Raw genomic sequence first — 17,155 nt, 5'->3', positions numbered from 1 at the left:
AGACAGTGACGGTCCTCTGTTGCCACAGGTACTCAACCTTTATTTCTCTACCAACTGCGTGTCCACAGATGGGTACAAGGCCCTGCCACCCTACCCAACCTTAAGATCTCCCTTCCCTTCAGCAGGAGAGAAGCAGAGGATCTCTGTGGGCTGGTGCCTGGGGGAGCCCTGCCCAACTCTCTTGTGGCCTCTCTGGAGACTTTGAGAGAGGGGAGGGACAAGAGGTGGGATAAGAGGCCACAGAACCTGGAGCCCATTTGCTTAATCTTTGCCAAGGGGCAAAAGCTGAGTTAAAAGAACATTTGCATTCACCAAACACTCTTTTCCCATCATCAGACACGGTCCACGTAGACACACATTCCTCCAGCAAGGAAGGAGGGGGAAGACGTGCCCTTGGGTGACTAGCCATTTTTAGTGACATCCTTGCAGCTCATGGGTAGGTGGCACTGGGGGCAAAGAGTGAGGCCAAAAGTCTGATTCTGGGGATTTGGAATCACCCAGCTGTGCAGACTATGGTATGGTGCATACAGGGTTAGGCTGGAAGGGTACAGTGACCAGGTAGCCAAGGATGTCTGGGGTCTTAGGCACCAGGGACACGAAGGGCAAATCTGGCCTCTGCTTGGCAGGCTGGGCAGCACCGAGAGAGAGACTTGGCATGTCTCATTTGTTTAGGATGGGAAAATCGGAGTCTGGGAGTGCCCAGAGCAAGGCGGGCAAGCCAGCGGTCTCCTAGAAGCGGATCCTTGCCCTCTCCTACTACCATGTGCCTCTCTCTGACCTCCTAACCCCTGCACATATAAACAGCAAGAGGCTCAAGCCCTCATGAGTCCTCTGTTTTGTGGAAACAGAGTACAGGGGGCTTGTCTGCCCTCGCTGTGCACAGTTGGGCCCAGATGTACCCCCCTCACCTCTAACTGATCAGGCCCCAGACCAGACACTAAGCGAGAGGTCAGAGATGGCAAAATTCTGGGAGTCCTTCATCAGTATAGAGGCACCAGTCACCAAGTAAATGCCCAGCCTCCAAGCAAGCGGGTGCCTGCTCTAGAATGTGCTCACGGATTTGGGGGTGGAGGTCCATGTCTGGATCTGGCTTCTGGGCAGATTCCTCCCAGGCTGCAGCTCCTGGGCTAGAGCTTCATGGCTGAACTTCCCAGTAGACTCCCAGTTACATGAATTATAGAGCTCCCCATGCGTACGGAAGCAGGGACAGAGACCCCTGGCAGGGCCCAGTGAGCAAGCGATGAGTGTGATGGCAGTGTGGAGAGTATGGGTGGATGCTTGGGCATCATCAATCTGAGGTACACACTGGAGACTCCACTCTGTTCCCGGCACTCACTTGTGGTCCTTTTCTTCTGGAAGAAAAACCCAAGAGCACACTAAGTACACATTCACAGTGGGTCCTTCTAGCTCCTTTCATGCTCCATTTCTCCTGGAACAGTTACATTCTCCCACAGCATTCACCAGTGGATCCCCAGTCCCACTGCGTCTCCCAAGGCAGCCTCACTGATGTCCCCTGGACCTCCTTCACTCCACATGTTCTATCAACACCCCCGGGCCACCCCAGGGTATATTTTCCTCTTGATTTTCAATTTGGGGAATAACTACCCAGTATGATGAGATCCAGAAACTGATTGCATCAACTCTTCATTCACCCCATACACTCAGGCCTGCTGATTTTACCACCTACATCTCTTGAGTTCATCTCTTCCCCCTGCTGCCCCCAGGCTTCCAGTCCTCTCAGCCCTCCCCTTCAACCCCATCTTAACACACCATCATGCTCCTGCCTCTGGCATCACCCTACAAATCCAGGCTGTCTATCCTCTTTGGTGACTCTCCATTGCCTTCCGAGTAAAGTGCAGGCCCACCTTGTACCCTGGACTCTCCCCTGGAGAGTCCCCACTCAGTTTCTCCAGGCCTCTTCTCTCCTCAGTCTGGCCTACTGGCCTCTGCCTGACAGTTGCTCAGCCACACCTGGGTACAGCCAAGAGATGGGGCAAGAGGACCCCCACCGCTGCCCCCTCACCTACCCACTGGGGCTGACCAGGCATCCGCAATTCTCCCCAGGACACATCCCTCATAAATCACAGGGAAGCTGCGAGCGTCAAGCCTCAGCAAAACTTCCCTAAAAGGCTACCAGGCTGACTTGGGAACATAACAGGGTCCCCTCTCCCACCCCCGCCCCATCCGGCTTTAGGAGGCCCGAGGGACTGCAGCCACATGGGGCAGAGCTGTTTGGGCTTGCAGCACACCATTCCACCTCTCAGATGTGGCCACAGATGACCAGTCTGAATCCTTCCTGTGGGCCCCACACCACTCCCTACAGCAGACCGCCACCCTTTCAAGCCAAGCCTCACCAGGACCATAGTCAACATCTCAGGTTAATGCTAGAGGTGGAGGTGTTGCCCAGAACCAGTTCACCCTGGGCTGGCTCATTGTCTCTCCTCAGACCAGCTCAACATAGCTCATCAGCCTCCCTGCCTTGCCCCTCCTATCTGTCCTCCATGGTTTCTCCAGTCTTTTCCATGCTTCCACCCTTCTGCGGCTCTCATTGCCATGAGGATAATGTCCAGGGTCTTTCCCTTGGCATTCAAGCCCCTTTCCACACTCTAGTCTCACCTCTCTACCCTGCACTCTGAGCCCCAGCCCCAGGAGAGACACCAAACCATGCTAGCCTAGCTCTTTCTCCACCAAGTTCTGTCCTCCTCTTTCAAACTTTTGCTTAGGCCTTACCTCTTCTAGAAATCATCTCCAACCTTGCCCCAGCAGGGACTGCTCCCTCCCTAACACTTCCAACATGCCCCATCCTGTTAGGGACCCCTTCCCTCCCCCCAGGCCACCATCCTGCAGCCAGTACTGAACAATGCCCAAGACATAGGCTTTTTCCCATTGGCTAAGAAATTTTCTCAAGAAAATACATTGAACCCGTTGACAGTTGTGGCTACAAAGGAAGGCTCTCAAGGAGGACAGAGAAGCTGCCTGAGCTGCGAAAAAGGCTTGACCTCACAGATGAGTTAGTGTGATTAAGGCTGGCCAGTGGATTTCCTGTGCTTCAGGAAATGAAGACCCCTGTGCTTCAGCCAGAAATGGGGAAGCCCTGGGCCCCTGAGGATGGAGTTTCACCTTCTTCAGCTCCCTAGGAGTATCCACGGTGGGTGGGTCAGAAATAACCATACAGGGGGCAAAATGCCTTGTCCAGCTCCCTGCTACCTCACCCATGATTCCCACAAGGCCTTGCTCTGGCTGAGCACCTGCCTCCACCCTCAGGGGAGTCCCTCTATGTGTGTCTGGTCACCCTATGGACAGACCTGTGGAGGGTGAGCTTCTCTTTAATAAGATAAAGTGTTTACAGTGGTCAGGAAGACTGGCCAGCGTGGGAGATAGGAGCCGATTGATTGCCTTGGCCCCTATGGAATGACAAGTACGTGATCTATTTATAGCCCCCCAACTCCAGGCTCCCTCCCCTGAGGCTGGGACACATTCCTGCCAGAGATGGCCCTCAAGGACCCAGCTGCTCCAGGGCAGGCCTTGGCCATGGCTGGGCCTAATCCAGACCCCCCAGAGCAGCCTGGCCATGGGGCTGCTGCCTTGGCTCAAGCTCCCAGGAACAGTGAGTTTTTTGCCCCTGCTTCTTCCCTGTCTAGGCAGCTCTGACAGTGAGAAGATGCTGCCTCCTTTGCCCTTGGGAGGTTCAGAATCACCCTCTCTGAAGCTCCATCACCAGCAGAGGTCAGCAGACTTCTCTACACACTGCCCCCAGTCCTGACCCTGCCATTCTTCCTCCATCACTGGGTTAAGGCAGAGAACCCCCTCTTCCACCCTCCTACAAGGTGATACCAAAGAGGCCAATCCAGTATGGCCTGGAGTCCCAGAGGTAGTCAGTGGCTGCCCACTCCATGTCTGGGAGATTGTCCTGAGAATGCCTGCATAAAGACAGGCTAGGTTCAGAGAAGTCAGAGGCCAAGGCCCAGAGGAGGGTACAGTGGGCCTAGCCATGCAGGGTTGGTGGCGAGTGAAGAGAGGGAGACAGCATGGCCCTGAGTGGTGCTCCTGGCCCCTGTAGGGTAAGATCCTGCAGATACCACAGGTCAGAGCCACCAGACCAGAGCCCCTTCTTATCCTCCACTTGGTGATCCAAGAATACTTCTTTCTCTGTACAGACAGAAGCGGAGCAGAGGCAGGCAGGGAGGTAGACAGGGAAGCAGGCTAGAGGCAAGCAGGGTGGGGGGCTTGTCTGCGGCTTTCCACTCACCATCCATGTGGTTCCGGGACAGGTACTTGAGGGCTTCATCAAGCAGGATGACAGGCAGAGATATCTGGAGCACCACCACCCACTGGCGCCCGCTCAGTGGGGTCACCTGGAAAATAAGCTGGGGAGGGGAGACGTTTGGATAAAGGAAGGACTTCTTGTGCCCCTGCCATCCACCTCATCCACCTGTTTCATACACCGGCTACAACGGACTCTTCCTGAGCATGTCTAAGATGCTCCTTGAGGTGCCACCTCCAGATCCTTGTCTACCCTGGTTCCTCTGCCAGAAGTACCCTCCTCTGCCCTCCCTCAATGACTAAATGCTCTTGGTCCTGTTTGAGAAGTAGGAAGGATTCTGTACTGAGAAAGAACAAAATCTTTCCTCCCGCCCTCACCTTGGGAGATTCCCCACAGAAAGAGGTCTTATCTCCACCTCTTTGTTCCCCAAGAGTGAGGGCTCCCATAGCACAGGCTGCCTGTACCAAGCACCTTCAGATCTCCCCACTCCCAGTCCTCCAGGCAGCTTCCATAGTAAAAGGGCCACCCTGGCCCTCTCAGTGACCAACCCAGGGCCCAAATGTCACAGGAGGGTTTGGATCCTGTCACAGAAGAGGATTGGGGCAGGGCAGAAACTCACCGGCAGGGGTGGCACCAGCAGGATGAGAAAGTGCAGGGCCATGGACATGGCCACAGCTGCCAGCAGCCAAGGGTTCAGCCAGGGTGGCATCCGCAGCAGCGACTGGTTCTCTGAGACACTGCCAAAGGCACAGGGTGCTCATCTCAGGCCAGGATGGGAGCAGGCGCTGCTGGGGGCACCCGTCCACCCATGTGGAGGTGTGTGTGGGGTGGCCTGGGGCCTCAGCATTTCCCTAACTGGGCCTATAGACTGGACCACTTTTGGGAGGCCAGTGTAGCCAGGAGGAGTGTGTCTGCTCAGCCACACTGGCCTGTCCTAGGGCTTGGATGCCCTTTCTCTGTCCCTCAGACCCAATCTTGGCCCCTCCACTTACTCAGGCCCCAATCTTGGCCCTCTTTGTTCCCTAGATCTCAAGTCTGGCCCACTCGTTCTCAAAACCCACTTTGGGACCTGTCTGACCCTCAGGTCCTAATCTTGAACCCCATGATCCTTAGGCCACAGTCCTGAATACCTCTGACCCCAATTCTGGGCTCTGACTGGCTCTCAGCCTCCACACTTAGGTCTCAACCCCCATTTCTAACCCTCTGCCCAGCCCACCTGTTGAGGGCATTGCACATTTCAATGGTCACCAGCACAGACAAGGCCATGGTTGTGGGAAAGCGTGATTCGAAGACCTCGCAGTCAATGTCGGCAAAGAGTGGGTTGTCCTCGGAGCACTTCAGGAAGTTCCTCTGAGAGCACCAAGGAGGAGTGGGGTGGGGTTGGGGAAAACAGTGGTCAGGGGAGGGGCCAGTATGTGGGAAGAAGGAAGCCTCACTCAAACCACATCTGAGGACATAATACAACCAGTGGGCAAAGTGCTACCATGCGGTGGACCAAAGGAGGGGTGCCCACCCAGAATGGGGTTGGAGAGGCTACACTGTGCCAGGGAAAAGGGAGGTCACCCTGGGGTGGGCGTGCAGAGGGACAGAGGGAGAGCAGCTAGCATTAGGATGGGGAGGACAGAAGAGGGCCTTGGGATCAGAGGGAGGATGCAGGCTTTACTTTGAGGCTTCATGGGGCACCCTGAGTATTGGAGGTGCAGGAATAGGGGTGGTGATTTACTGAGACCACAGAATAAGTCAATGCATATGAAAATCAATCAGCCAAACTGCTTGAATAGAATTCACCTTTGGTGGGCAAACAAAGGCTGCATGTATCCTAATCACTGTTATTAAACAAGCTTCTATTCATATCTCCTTCCATTTCTGCCACTGAAATTGAGCTCTACCAGACTTGACTTTTGCTAGGGCGCCTGGGTGGCTCACTTGGTTAAGCATCTGCCTTGGCTTCAGCTCATGAAGCTGGGGTCCTGGGATTAAGCCCTACATCAAGCAGTCCAGCTCCCTGCTCAACAGGGTAGTTGGCTTCTCCTTCTCCCTCTGCCCCTCCCCCCACTCGTGTTTTTTTTTCTCGCTCTCTCTCCCCATCTCTCACTCTCTCTCTTTCAAATAAATACATAACATCTTAAAAAAAAAAAAGACTTGCCTTTTGCTTACAACATGGGTTAATGAATTGCTAGGTGCAGGCTTACTACATGGCTTCTTCATAATTAAGCAGCAGCTCTCAGAGCTCTGTAGGGGAAGTGGCTCTTGCCCCTGCAGTCCCAGGGGAGAGTTTTCTTCCTGTTCATAGACTTTGCTCATAGATTCTGCTGTGATAAGATGCTGAGTTGAGGACATGCGTGACAACTTCTGTTTTGTTCTCTCCCACAATACTGGGATGAGTGTGAATGTTCATAACGGTTCAACAGCTCCCTTCTCCAATAATAAAAATCTGTTCCCTGGACTTTCATCTGAACACAGAGATCTTTTAAGCTAAAGGTTTAAAAACTGGACCCACATGCTATAAAAATAACCCTCAAAGAGAAATCTATAAAATGACAGGCTGTGAGCTCCTGTCCAGTAATTAGATCCCTGTTTTCCCACACTGCATAAAAATGGCTAAGTGACTGTCAGCCAGAAGGGGCCGCTAGCACTTTCCCCTTCTCTCTCACACAAGATGAAAAATTATTAAAAACTCTGGCTTGGCTAGATTTCTTATTTTGGGAGATTTTGGGAGACAAGGAGATGGAGATTCTTACCTTATTTAAGTCAACAGTGGGATTTTCTCCAAAAACCAAGCTCTAGTATTTGGGACAAGTGCATGTTTTTATTTGGCACTGATCATAGAGCAGAGAAAATGTCCTAACATTTGATTCCACCCAGAGAACAAGAGGACCAAATACCTCTTCCTATTGTACCACTGTGGTCAGGCCCCACTTCTGCAGATCTTAATGGCCTATGCAAACACATGCACACAAATACAGCGTATACACCTCCCACACAGGCATGTGCAGCCCTAGATCCTTATGCATGTGCAGAGGGAAAAAAAATACAAACAGGCTCACATCAAGATGCGTCAATAGATAAATGCCCTGCCCAGTTCAGACCTTCTGGGTTTTACCAGTATGCATCTGCTACACACATGCATTATGTCCCAGGTCATGGTCACAGTGTGGTCTCTTGAATTGTTTATTAGAAGGTACTCAGGGCTGGAACTTCTGTCTCATAGGTTCACTGTGAGCCTTGTAGGGATGGGGGCTTGTTTCTTTGGGTGATGCCACTGTTCCGCTTGCTCCTTGCCTTTGCCTCCCTGCCTATATCCTATGTACCTTATCCTGCAAAGCCTCCTCTGTGTTTCATTAACTTAATAACGATACAACTCTTACTATGTGCCAGATGGTCTAAGCACTTTACAAGTATTGACTCAGCTAATCCTCCTGATAGCCTTCTGAGGCTGAGGTGGGGACTATTATTACCCATTTTATAGATGAGGAAATTAATAGAGAGGTTAAGTAGCCTGCCCAAAGTTACATAACCAGTGTACAGCAGAACTAGGGTGTGAGCCCCTGACTAGGGTCGTGCCCCTTGGTAGCCCCCTAACCAAATGACTGGGAGGAGGACTAACGACTTCTCTGGCTCAGGAGTTGGGCTGCTATCTCTAGGTTTCCAGTGGCTTCTGAGCTTGGCTCCTTAGATGATGGGTGTCCATGTATGCCTATAGGGGTAGGGAGGCACAGCCATTGGCCAACCACAAGGTTCTGGACCCCTTCTCCCTGGAACCCCAACAACTGCTTGGGTTGTGAGTTCTACCTCAGGAATAACCCCAACAAGGTCCCTGGCCGTCCTTGCTTACCAGTTGGTAGAAGGTGACGTGAGGTCCCTCGGCATCATATAGGAACCACCAGGTGGCGGCAGCCACTGTGGCCAGGCCTACGTACACTGCAAGGAGGGCAGGAGGAAGCTGGCTATAGTGGATGGCTGTGGTGTTCTGTAATCCATTTCTCCTTCCTAACAATCCCTCAAATTTGTCAGGGAACCACTCTCTCCCTTTCTGAGCCCTGTGGTTTGCAGAACCCATCCATAGTAACAGTGGTGGGTCTTGATTGGCAACCAGCATCTGCCACACCCCTGGCCGTGGTGATTGGCTAGGAGATAAGAAGGTGACCCAGTCGGGCCAAAAACAGGTCTGAGGCTTTTATCATATTACTGAGGGATAGATAGCTCTTTCTTCTGTTGAATTTGGGATTGTATTGGAGTAAACATGAGGGCTACAGCTGCAGCAGCCATCATTCTACTCCAAGGGGCACCTGCCTGAGAATGGAGCTGAGGCACAGCCAAAATACACCAAGGCCTGGATCCAGCCATGCCTGAGGCTTGATCTAGTCTTTCCCATTAGATGAGTCCACAGTTTCTTTTGGCATAAGCCAGGCTCAGTCATATTGTCTATAGTTTGCAAGCCTAACTGATAGAAGCTCTCAGGAAGCTCCTGAAACCTGACCAAGGACCCCACTCACCTCCAATAGCCAGATATCGAAAAAAGAGCCAGCCGCTGATAAGGGCCTCATGAGGGTTCCTCGGCAGCTTTTCCATGATGTCCAGGTCTGGTGGGTTGAAGCCCAGGGCTGTGGCAGGTAGGCCATCTGTCACCAGGTTCACCCAGAGCAGCTGCACGGGGATCAGGGCTTCCGGGAGGCCCAGAATTGCCGTGAGGAAGATGCTGGAACCAGAGTCGTAGGCTCTAGTCCCCAGCAACTGGAGGGTCTAGCTCCTACTCATACCCCAGGCTGGGAAGCTCACCTGCCGTGACCACAGGAGCCCCATCTCACTTTGCTAGTTCTTACGCATGTGAGACTTGTGTGTACATGGCTCTGGCTCCCACTGGGCCACTCCTGTCCCCCACCCCCACCCCCACCCCGTCTCAGCTCTGGAGCCTGGGCAAATCTGCTCTCCAGGCCTTTCCTGTTAGGCCGTAAACTCCTCTCTAGGGCATGCACACATGTGGACAACGCATACTGGGTACATACACATTGTTTACAGCCAGGAGCAAGGCTTAGCACAGGACCCACAGTCGCACAAACACAAGTAAACACCCACGTGCCTGCCCAGACAGGTGGAGATGGCAGAGTTCCAGGTGTCCAGGAAGGCACCTGCTCACCATCCCCCATGGGCATCTTTCACACATGAACCGAAGTGGGTACAAATCACACCCCGGCACAAGCCTTCCGTGCTTATACCTATGCCCAAAGATGCGCGTGTGTCCACATAACTTCCATTCGGGTACACACACCACGCTCACACGTGACCGTGTGCTCACATTCACATACACACGTGAGCACATTACTGCCCAAAAGTGGGGCTGGCTGTCCTGTCTTGCCAACTCTAAATGTAGGAGTTACAGTTAGAGGGATGACAGTAGACTTTTTAGGCACCTCTTTGGGGACTGGAGTACATCAAAGGAGGATTGATGAGGTGCTCCTGCCCCTGCCCTCCTTGAGGCGAGACCCTAGGAGTCTCCAGCCAGGGCAAAGCATGTGTCCCTCTATCCCTACAGACCCATCACAGGAACAGGCATTTCCCTTAATGACCTAGAGCTGGTCCAGAGGGCTGGGAAGAGGAAATAAAGGGCCTCACCAGACAACCTCGCCTACATTGGAAGAGATGAGGTAGCGGATGAATTGCTTCATGTTGTTGTAGATGGCCCGGCCCTCCTCCACTGCAGCCACGATGGAGGCAAAGTTGTCATCTGACAGCACCATCTCGGCTGCTGACTTGGCTACAGCTGTACCAGAGCCCATGGCAATGCCAATTTCTGCTTTCTTCAGAGCCGGGGCATCATTCACCCCATCTCCAGTCTAAGGGCCAAGTTAGGAAGGATCATGCCTAAGAAACTTCACTTCCTCTTCCTTGACTTCCCCCCACCCCAAAATCAGAGGATGTCCCCAGGAAAGCAGACAGCTGAACAGAACAAATGGTGAGGTTGAGAATGAACTTAGAGACTGGGCTGGGGATGAAGCTAAGGGGAAGAAAGGGTTGCAGCCACGGACAAATTTGAAGAGAAGATCAAGTTGAAGGTCAGGGAAGATGGTGATGTGGACTTGGGAAGAGCGTGGAAGGGTCACTGATGATGGTGGAGATGAAATTCAGATTGGATGCAGAATAGGGGTTAGGGGCAAAGTTAGGTTAAGTCAGGGATGAGATCAAGGTGATGGCTCAGGTAAAGGACCAGGCAGGTGTTATAGTTAAGGTAAAGGTTGGAGCCAGGGTGAAGGTCAAGGTCAACACTGGACTCAGGCTCAAAATTTAAAAATTAGACTAAGGTAAAGGTCAGGTCAAAGTCAGAGGCCAAATCAAGGTTATAATCCACATCAGGAGTAAGGTCTTAATCAAGGTTGGAGTTGCAGTCAAGGTCAAGATTAGAGGCCAGATGAAGTTGAGGTCTACATAAAGTATTGGGTTAGGTGTCAAGGTCAATGCGAAGCATCAGGTCAGGGTTCAGGTCAAGACTGCAGCCCCTAACAGGGTTGAGCTCAAAGTAAAGATCAAATTAAGATGGTCAAGTTGAAGGTCAGGAACCAAGTCAACACAGAGGTCAAAAATAAAGTCAAGAACCAGGTTACAATTGTAGTCAAGCCAAGATTGGTGCCTAGCTCCATATCAAGGTCAAGACTGGGCCACAGGTTAATATTAAAGTCAAGGTGAAGGACTGGGGGCTAGAGGTTAACGGAAGCCAGGTCAGGAGTGAGACTGGGGTCAAGAATCAGATTAGCGTTGGTGAATAGATCTGTAATCAAGAATGAGACAAAACAAAAAATGGCCCAAACAAAATGTCCATCCAAAGGTGAATGGATTAACTATGGTTATATTTACACAGTGGAATGCTACTTAGTGATAAAAAAAGCAATCATCTACTAATACCCAAAACAACATCGATAAATTTCAAAAGAAAGAAGCCAGACACAAGAGTATACATAACTGTATGCTCCCATTCATATGAAAATCTAGGACAGGCAATCTGTGGTAGAAAAATGGCCTGTTGTGGGAGAGGGGCCTGATGGGGAAGGTACATGAAGGAACTTCATGGGTCCATAGTAATGTTCCTTATCTTTTTTTAAAGATTTTATTTATTCATAGAGACAGAGAGAGGCAGAGACACAGGCAGAGGGAGAAGAAGCAGGCTCCATGTAGGAAGCCTGACGTGGGACTCGATCCAGGGACTCCAGGATCACACCCCAGGCTGCAGGCAGCGCTAAACTGCTGCACCACCGGGGCTGCCCGTAATGTTCCTTATCTTGATAAGGGTTTGGATGACATGCAAAAGTGTGTCTGTACTTATCAAAACACATCAAATGAATGATATGTTTAAGACTTGTGCATTTCACTGCATGTAACTTTTTCCTCTAAAAGGAAAAAAAATAGAAGCACAAAGGAATGCTGCTCTCTGTAGTACGCATTCTAACTATGTGAGGGAGAAGCGTGCTGATGTCTGCAGCCTACTTTGAAATTTATTTAAGAAAAGATGGATTAAGGATGGATAGATGGATAGGTAGGCGCAAAGCAAATAGAATACTACTGGTAGAATCCAGATCATAGACGTTACAGGTTTTACTATAAACCTATCTTCATTTTTGTGTTTGAGATTTTTTTGTAATAAAATGTTGGAAAACCCAAGAATGAAGAAGAGGCAGGGTTGTATCGGTTGCTTTCTAAGCTCTCTGGTCAGAGGTCCCCCAACGCCTCACCACCTCCACTAGGCTCCCAGCATGTGGCCTCACCATGGCGGTGATCTCGTTAAAGGACTGCAGGTTCTCTACAATTCGGGACTTGTGTGCAGGTTCCACACGGGCAAAACAGCACGCTGTGCGGCAGGCATGGCGCTGCTGCTCGGGGCTGAGGTCATCGAATTCGCGCCCCGTGTAGGCCTTGCTCACCACATCCTCTGCGTCTCTGAATATGCCAAGGCGGCGGCAGATGGCCACAGCCGTGGCTTTGTTGTCGCCTGTGATCATGACCACACGGATGCCGGCCCGGTGGCAGCGTGCGATGCAAGCAGCCACCTCAGGCCTTGGAGGGTCCAGCATGCCCACGCAGCCCACGAAAGTCAGGTCCATCTGTAGGGAGGGGGCAGATGCAAGTGGGGCCTGGGCCCAACCTGTTACCTGCCCAGCCTCTGCAGGGAGACACGTAGCTCCCGGCCCCGGGGCTCTACCCTGGCACCCACCTCGTATTGCACAAACTTGCTGCAGTCGTCCAGCTGCATGTCCTCCTTCCTGGGGGGTGCATCCCGTGTGGCCAGGGCCAGGCAGCGCAACGTGTCTGAGCCTGAGCCCCAATCCCGGATCTTGGCCAGGATCTGCTCCCTGGAGGTGGCATTCAGGGGTACTCTGTGGCTCCCCACTCGGACTGAGCTGCAGCGCTCGATGACACTCTCAGGAGCCCCCTGCATCATGGGGGAGGGCAGAAGCAGCTCTGTCAGTTAGGAGCCCTTGCTTCCTCCTCTTGCCTACCTGAGGATGGTTGATGGCTAGAAAAGGTGAAAGGCCGTCCAAAGGGACACAAAGCAAGATATGTACCAGACTCCATTCTCTGAGAGCTCAGAGTAGGAACCACATGGGCCTTGCTGTGAGAATACCCAAAAAGAATGGGGGGGGTTGGGGCTGTCCATGGTGTGGCACCCCAAAGCTGAGAAAGTCTGCTGCAGCATTTGGGGAGGAGGGGGACAGGACTGGCAGGCCTCCTACGTGTCTTGCCTCCCTGCCAACTTGGTGCTACTGGGATCCCAATTCTGTAGAGGGCTCAGCAATGGGGAGCAGTATGAGCCCTGCCTGGGAAACACAAATAGAGCCATGCGGAGGGTGTGGCTCTGGGAAGGTGTTCTTGGGTAACAGACTCCTCAGTAGCCTTGGGGCCTCACCTTAGGTCTTGCCCCAGGCCTGGGAATAGCTTCTGAACCCTCCACCAACCCTATTCCCCTCTTCCCAAAGGGCACTCCAAATGCTGTTTGCAAAGTGGTCTAAGATCCCAATACAGAAACTTTTTCATTTCAAAAAGGATTAAAACCTCCACTTCAGTATGAAGTTAGGGCTGTCATTCCTACTTCAGGTTGAAAAGCAGTGACAGGCATGATGGGCAGAAGTCTGGATGGGAGGCTTCCCTACCTAGGACTCAGTTTCCAGAACATGAAGCACCAAAGATGGGCATCAACCACCTCAATACCCCCCATCAAAGGTGAAAGGCCTCCGAGACCTCCCAGTTTGACATTGACATTCAGATGGAGAGACTGGGGCCCATGGAGGAGCAGAGGTGACCCCAAGGTTATGTGGCAAGGCAGTGTCTCTCAGCCCAGAGCTGGGACTGTGATGAGCGGCAGGCCTTGGCATCTGGCCCTGGCTTTATCTCCACCAAGACTGGATCCTGCTCCCAGTTCCCCATGGCAGGCAACCACCCTAGTTCCTGATTCGCTGCCTTGACAATGGGCCTCACACCTCCCTTAGTCTCCACAGTCGCTGTCACTAGCTCCTCAGAAGATTGAAGGTCAGATCTCCCAGGGCCCTCACACGTACAGAAGCCCCCGGGCAGTTAGGCAGGCCCCACCTTCACAAACATCTTGCTGCCCTGGGCTGCCGGGCCAGGGCTAGTGGGTGTGCAGTACACCGACATGGACTTCCGGTCTCGAGAGAACTCCAGAGTAAACTCCTTTCGCATCAGCTGCTTGATGACCTAGGGGGCTCAGGAGGGTCAGGACATGAACAGACGCAGCCAGCAACTCGCTGCTTTCTTTCCAGCTGCTTGATCCCATGAAAAGCCTCTCACTCCCTGTGGGATGGTGTCTATCTTCCTCTGAACCTGACATCCAAAGCCCCCATCTCCCTCTCCAGCCAGAGAAATGACAAAAGGTTGCCACTTCTGCTGCTGCTGTGCACTTCCCAAATCTGGGTCCTCCCCTACACTCAGTCTTCTCTTCTCTTTTCTCTCTAGCCAGGTCTCCCTAGAGTCTGAGGTCCCTCCTCCTCCCAGAAGCCTCCCAACACCTTGTCCTCCCCTCTTCTCTAGATGGCCAGAAGCCCCAGCTAAGAGGCCTGCTCACCGCATTGCAGGCACTGGCTCGCTCCACTGGGGACAGGGTCTGTAGGTTGGTGTCAAACACATTCATTTTCTCCACCAGGCAAGTCAGAGCCGTCTCCGTGGCCTCTCCCACCTTCTCATACACGCCCTTAGCCTGGTGGGGCCAGGAGTGCAGGGTGTGAGGAGCAGGGCAGCCTCTAGTGGAGCCCCAGACTCCCCTCCCACTCATTCCCTGACCCCCCTTTACTGGAGTCACCTTCAATCTCCTTTGCAGCAGGCCTGTAGGGCCCTTCCGAGTCCAGCTGACTCGGGGGCTGGGTAGTGTCTGGCACCAATACTTCCCTTCCCTCTGATATCAGTGAACACGCACCCTCCCTGCCACCCACCTCAGCCTCCTTCCACAGATTCTTCCTTCTAATCTCTGCTGTCCAGGCCCTGCCCTCTCTCCTACCTCCTCCCCCAGAAGCTGACCCCTCCCCCCACCTTTCATGTGCTTGATGTCCAGTGCCCAGCCAGGCAGTGACTGGTCCCCTGAGCTCCAAGCCCACATCTCTGATGACTGCCTGTGGGACCTGGTTCCTTAGTGATCCTCAGGCCACTTCCCCTTCCCTGGTTTTGCCACTCCAAGGACAGTCCCCACTGGGACAGCAGCCAGGAGGTACCCTCCAGCTCTTTCACCTAAGCAGTCACCAAGTCTCATCCAAAATCTCTAATCCATGCTTTCTTCCCTTAATCTGAACCCCCAGCCAGCAACACTCTGACCTGGAGGACCACTCAAGTCTTACCCTGTCTGTCCCATCCTCTACATAGAAGCCTAGGGGATCCTTTGTAAACACAAATCTGACCCTATCTCCTGCTCAAAACCCTCTGGTGTCAGGGCACCCTCCGGGTGGCTCAGCGGTTGAGCATCTGCCTTCAGCCCAGGGCGTGATCCTGGAGACCCAGGATCGAGTCCCACATCGGGCTCCCTGCATGGAGCCTGCTTCTCCCTCTGCCTGTGTCTCTGCCTCTCTCTCTGTGTCTCTCATGAATGGATAAATAAAATCTTTAAAAAAAGAAACCAACCCTCTGGTGTCTTTCTACCCTCCACTTGTGATGGGACCTGATTTGGTCCCATGGTCCGTTCCGTAGCTCTAGTAGCAGGTAAGGGCATTCAGCGCCTATATCACATCAGGCTGTTATGACCTGTGGGCTTATTTCTGGGGTGCGCCTTCTACTTTAAACACCTTCCCTAGTCCTTCCTAAATTTGCTTCCTAAATTTCTTCCAGACACCCTGGCACTACAGTCCCTTACATTATAGCCCTGCACAGCCCAGGAGCCCTAGGGCATGGTTCCAAAGCCAGTCTGAGAAAGCAGTGGCACGGTGTGCAAGGGTGGCAGTGTTCCTGACGCATGGCACTCCAAAGGGGCAGGGACTGCCAATCCTGGGAGTTTTAAGACCGTGGGAGAAGGGTCTGTCCTGGGCACCTGTACACTGGTAAGGTCACAAAAGAGAGCTGGGTCCCACCTCATTGTAGTCCAGCGCTGAGTCATTGCACAGGGCACAGATTGTCGCCAATTCCACCAGCCCATCGAACTGCCCACAGCGCACAAGCTGCTCCGCCTGCCTCCTGTGGGGCTGGGTCTTGGTACAGGGCATTTGGCCCCATCCCTGGGAGGTGCACAGCCTCTTGATCCCACCCCAGGAAGCCTCACCCACTGACAACTCTCAGAGCTGTCCCGTGTTGCCCAGCCCACCAGGAAACGCCACCCACCTGCACCCACCCTGGTCCGGCACTTACACTTCGCCCTCCGGAGCATAGGTGGTGCCTGAGATGGTGAACTCGTGCAAACGGCAGGAGCCTGCTTCGGCTTCAGCTTCAGCTACCACAAACATCTGGGGAGTGCAGAGGCATGTTTAAGCAAGCCCTCACCTCTTCCCTCTTTGGGCAGCCAGTCTGAATAAAGCCTGACCCCAGGGTGGGGTCCTCTGGGCCCCCAGAGAAGCCACTGCCCTTCCCTCCTGCCAAAGTCTGGGAGGTGCAGTGTAAGAGTAGGGTTCTAGTTGAGGTAGGGCCTCGGCCCTGGACCCCTGAGGGGTATATGGCAGATTCTGCAGTGTTCTGGATAGAGCCCTGACATGGGGCAGGAAGCCTGGGTCCTTGCCCATTTTGTTACATGACTCCTGGCTGAGCACCTGAGCATTAGTTTCTCTGCTGGTAGCATGAGAAGAGAGTGGGATCGGAGTATAGCTGTCCCTCTTTTCCCCTTGAAAGAATGAGTTCCTGGCCTCCAAGGGTAGGAACCCCCACACTGCTCTGGGGCACAAACCTTCCTGCCCAAAGGTGCTCCTGGACAGTGAGCTCTTGGCTACGGGGCCTGCTGGGTCACCCAGCCCCTACCTGTGCACCTCAGGGTCAGGGGGTTTATCCCTCCCAGAATAGCCCATTTTCTTGCCTGTCAGCCAGCTTTGCCAAGGAGACAGTTCCTGCTTTCTAGAAATTGCCCTGCACATTCCCAAGCCAATGGCTAGCTCAGCACCCAGTAGGTGCTCAACAAATGTCCCTTCCTTTGTGCTCCCCTCCCTGCTCTCAAGGGCAGCCCTCCAGCCAGCATAGCTCCCGAGAAGTCAAATTTCTCAGCCCCCTATCCAGCAGGTAAGGCCTCTCCAACTTTCCTAGAGTGTGTTTTTCAAATATTTATTTCAGTTAAGGAATATTCTGTTCAAATGAAGTCCTCCTAGAGATTTTAGAGGTCAGGGGCCAGAAGATGTAAAGCTTGCTGGTGCCCCTTCCCTTGTGGCAGCCTCTAACAGGCTTCAAGGCTTTAGATACAGAGCCTGAGTTTCCCAATGGGCAGATTATGGG

At 52.9% G+C, this 17,155-nt stretch overlaps 1 protein-coding gene across 5 annotated transcripts in view; it reads right to left on the bottom strand.

Moving 5' to 3' along the window:
• Positions 1-15: 15 nt before the first annotated feature.
• The window catches only part of ATP2A3 (ATPase sarcoplasmic/endoplasmic reticulum Ca2+ transporting 3), a 32,539-nt gene continuing 15,399 nt past the window's right edge, over positions 16-17,155 (bottom strand). For 3 of the 5 annotated variants that reach the window (XM_072778910.1, XM_072778914.1, XM_072778913.1), the window contains 13 exons: positions 16,091-16,185; positions 15,817-15,919; positions 14,331-14,462; positions 13,838-13,963; positions 12,465-12,683; positions 12,019-12,354; positions 9,878-10,098; positions 8,761-8,963; positions 8,100-8,185; positions 5,481-5,614; positions 4,884-5,001; positions 4,250-4,367; positions 16-1,352 (listed from right to left, as the gene is read on the bottom strand). In XM_072778910.1, the coding sequence (XP_072635011.1) occupies positions 1,333-1,352; positions 4,250-4,367; positions 4,884-5,001; positions 5,481-5,614; positions 8,100-8,185; positions 8,761-8,963; positions 9,878-10,098; positions 12,019-12,354; positions 12,465-12,683; positions 13,838-13,963; positions 14,331-14,462; positions 15,817-15,919; positions 16,091-16,185 (1,911 nt within the window). In that variant the 3' untranslated portion in view covers positions 16-1,332. Of the gene's footprint in view, positions 1,354-3,848; positions 3,921-4,249; positions 4,368-4,883; positions 5,002-5,480; positions 5,615-8,099; positions 8,186-8,760; positions 8,964-9,877; positions 10,099-12,018; positions 12,355-12,464; positions 12,684-13,837; positions 13,964-14,330; positions 14,463-15,816; positions 15,920-16,090; positions 16,186-17,155 lie in introns of all 5 variants that reach the window. The other 2 variants (XM_072778915.1, XM_072778912.1) reach the window with 2 other exon arrangements.

This window comes from Canis lupus, chromosome 16, assembly GCF_048164855.1.
Source record: "Canis lupus baileyi chromosome 16, mCanLup2.hap1, whole genome shotgun sequence".
Classification (NCBI taxonomy): Eukaryota; Metazoa; Chordata; class Mammalia; order Carnivora; family Canidae; genus Canis; species Canis lupus.
Note: the sequence above shows the minus strand (reverse complement) of the source record. Positions and strands in the feature narration are given on the sequence as shown.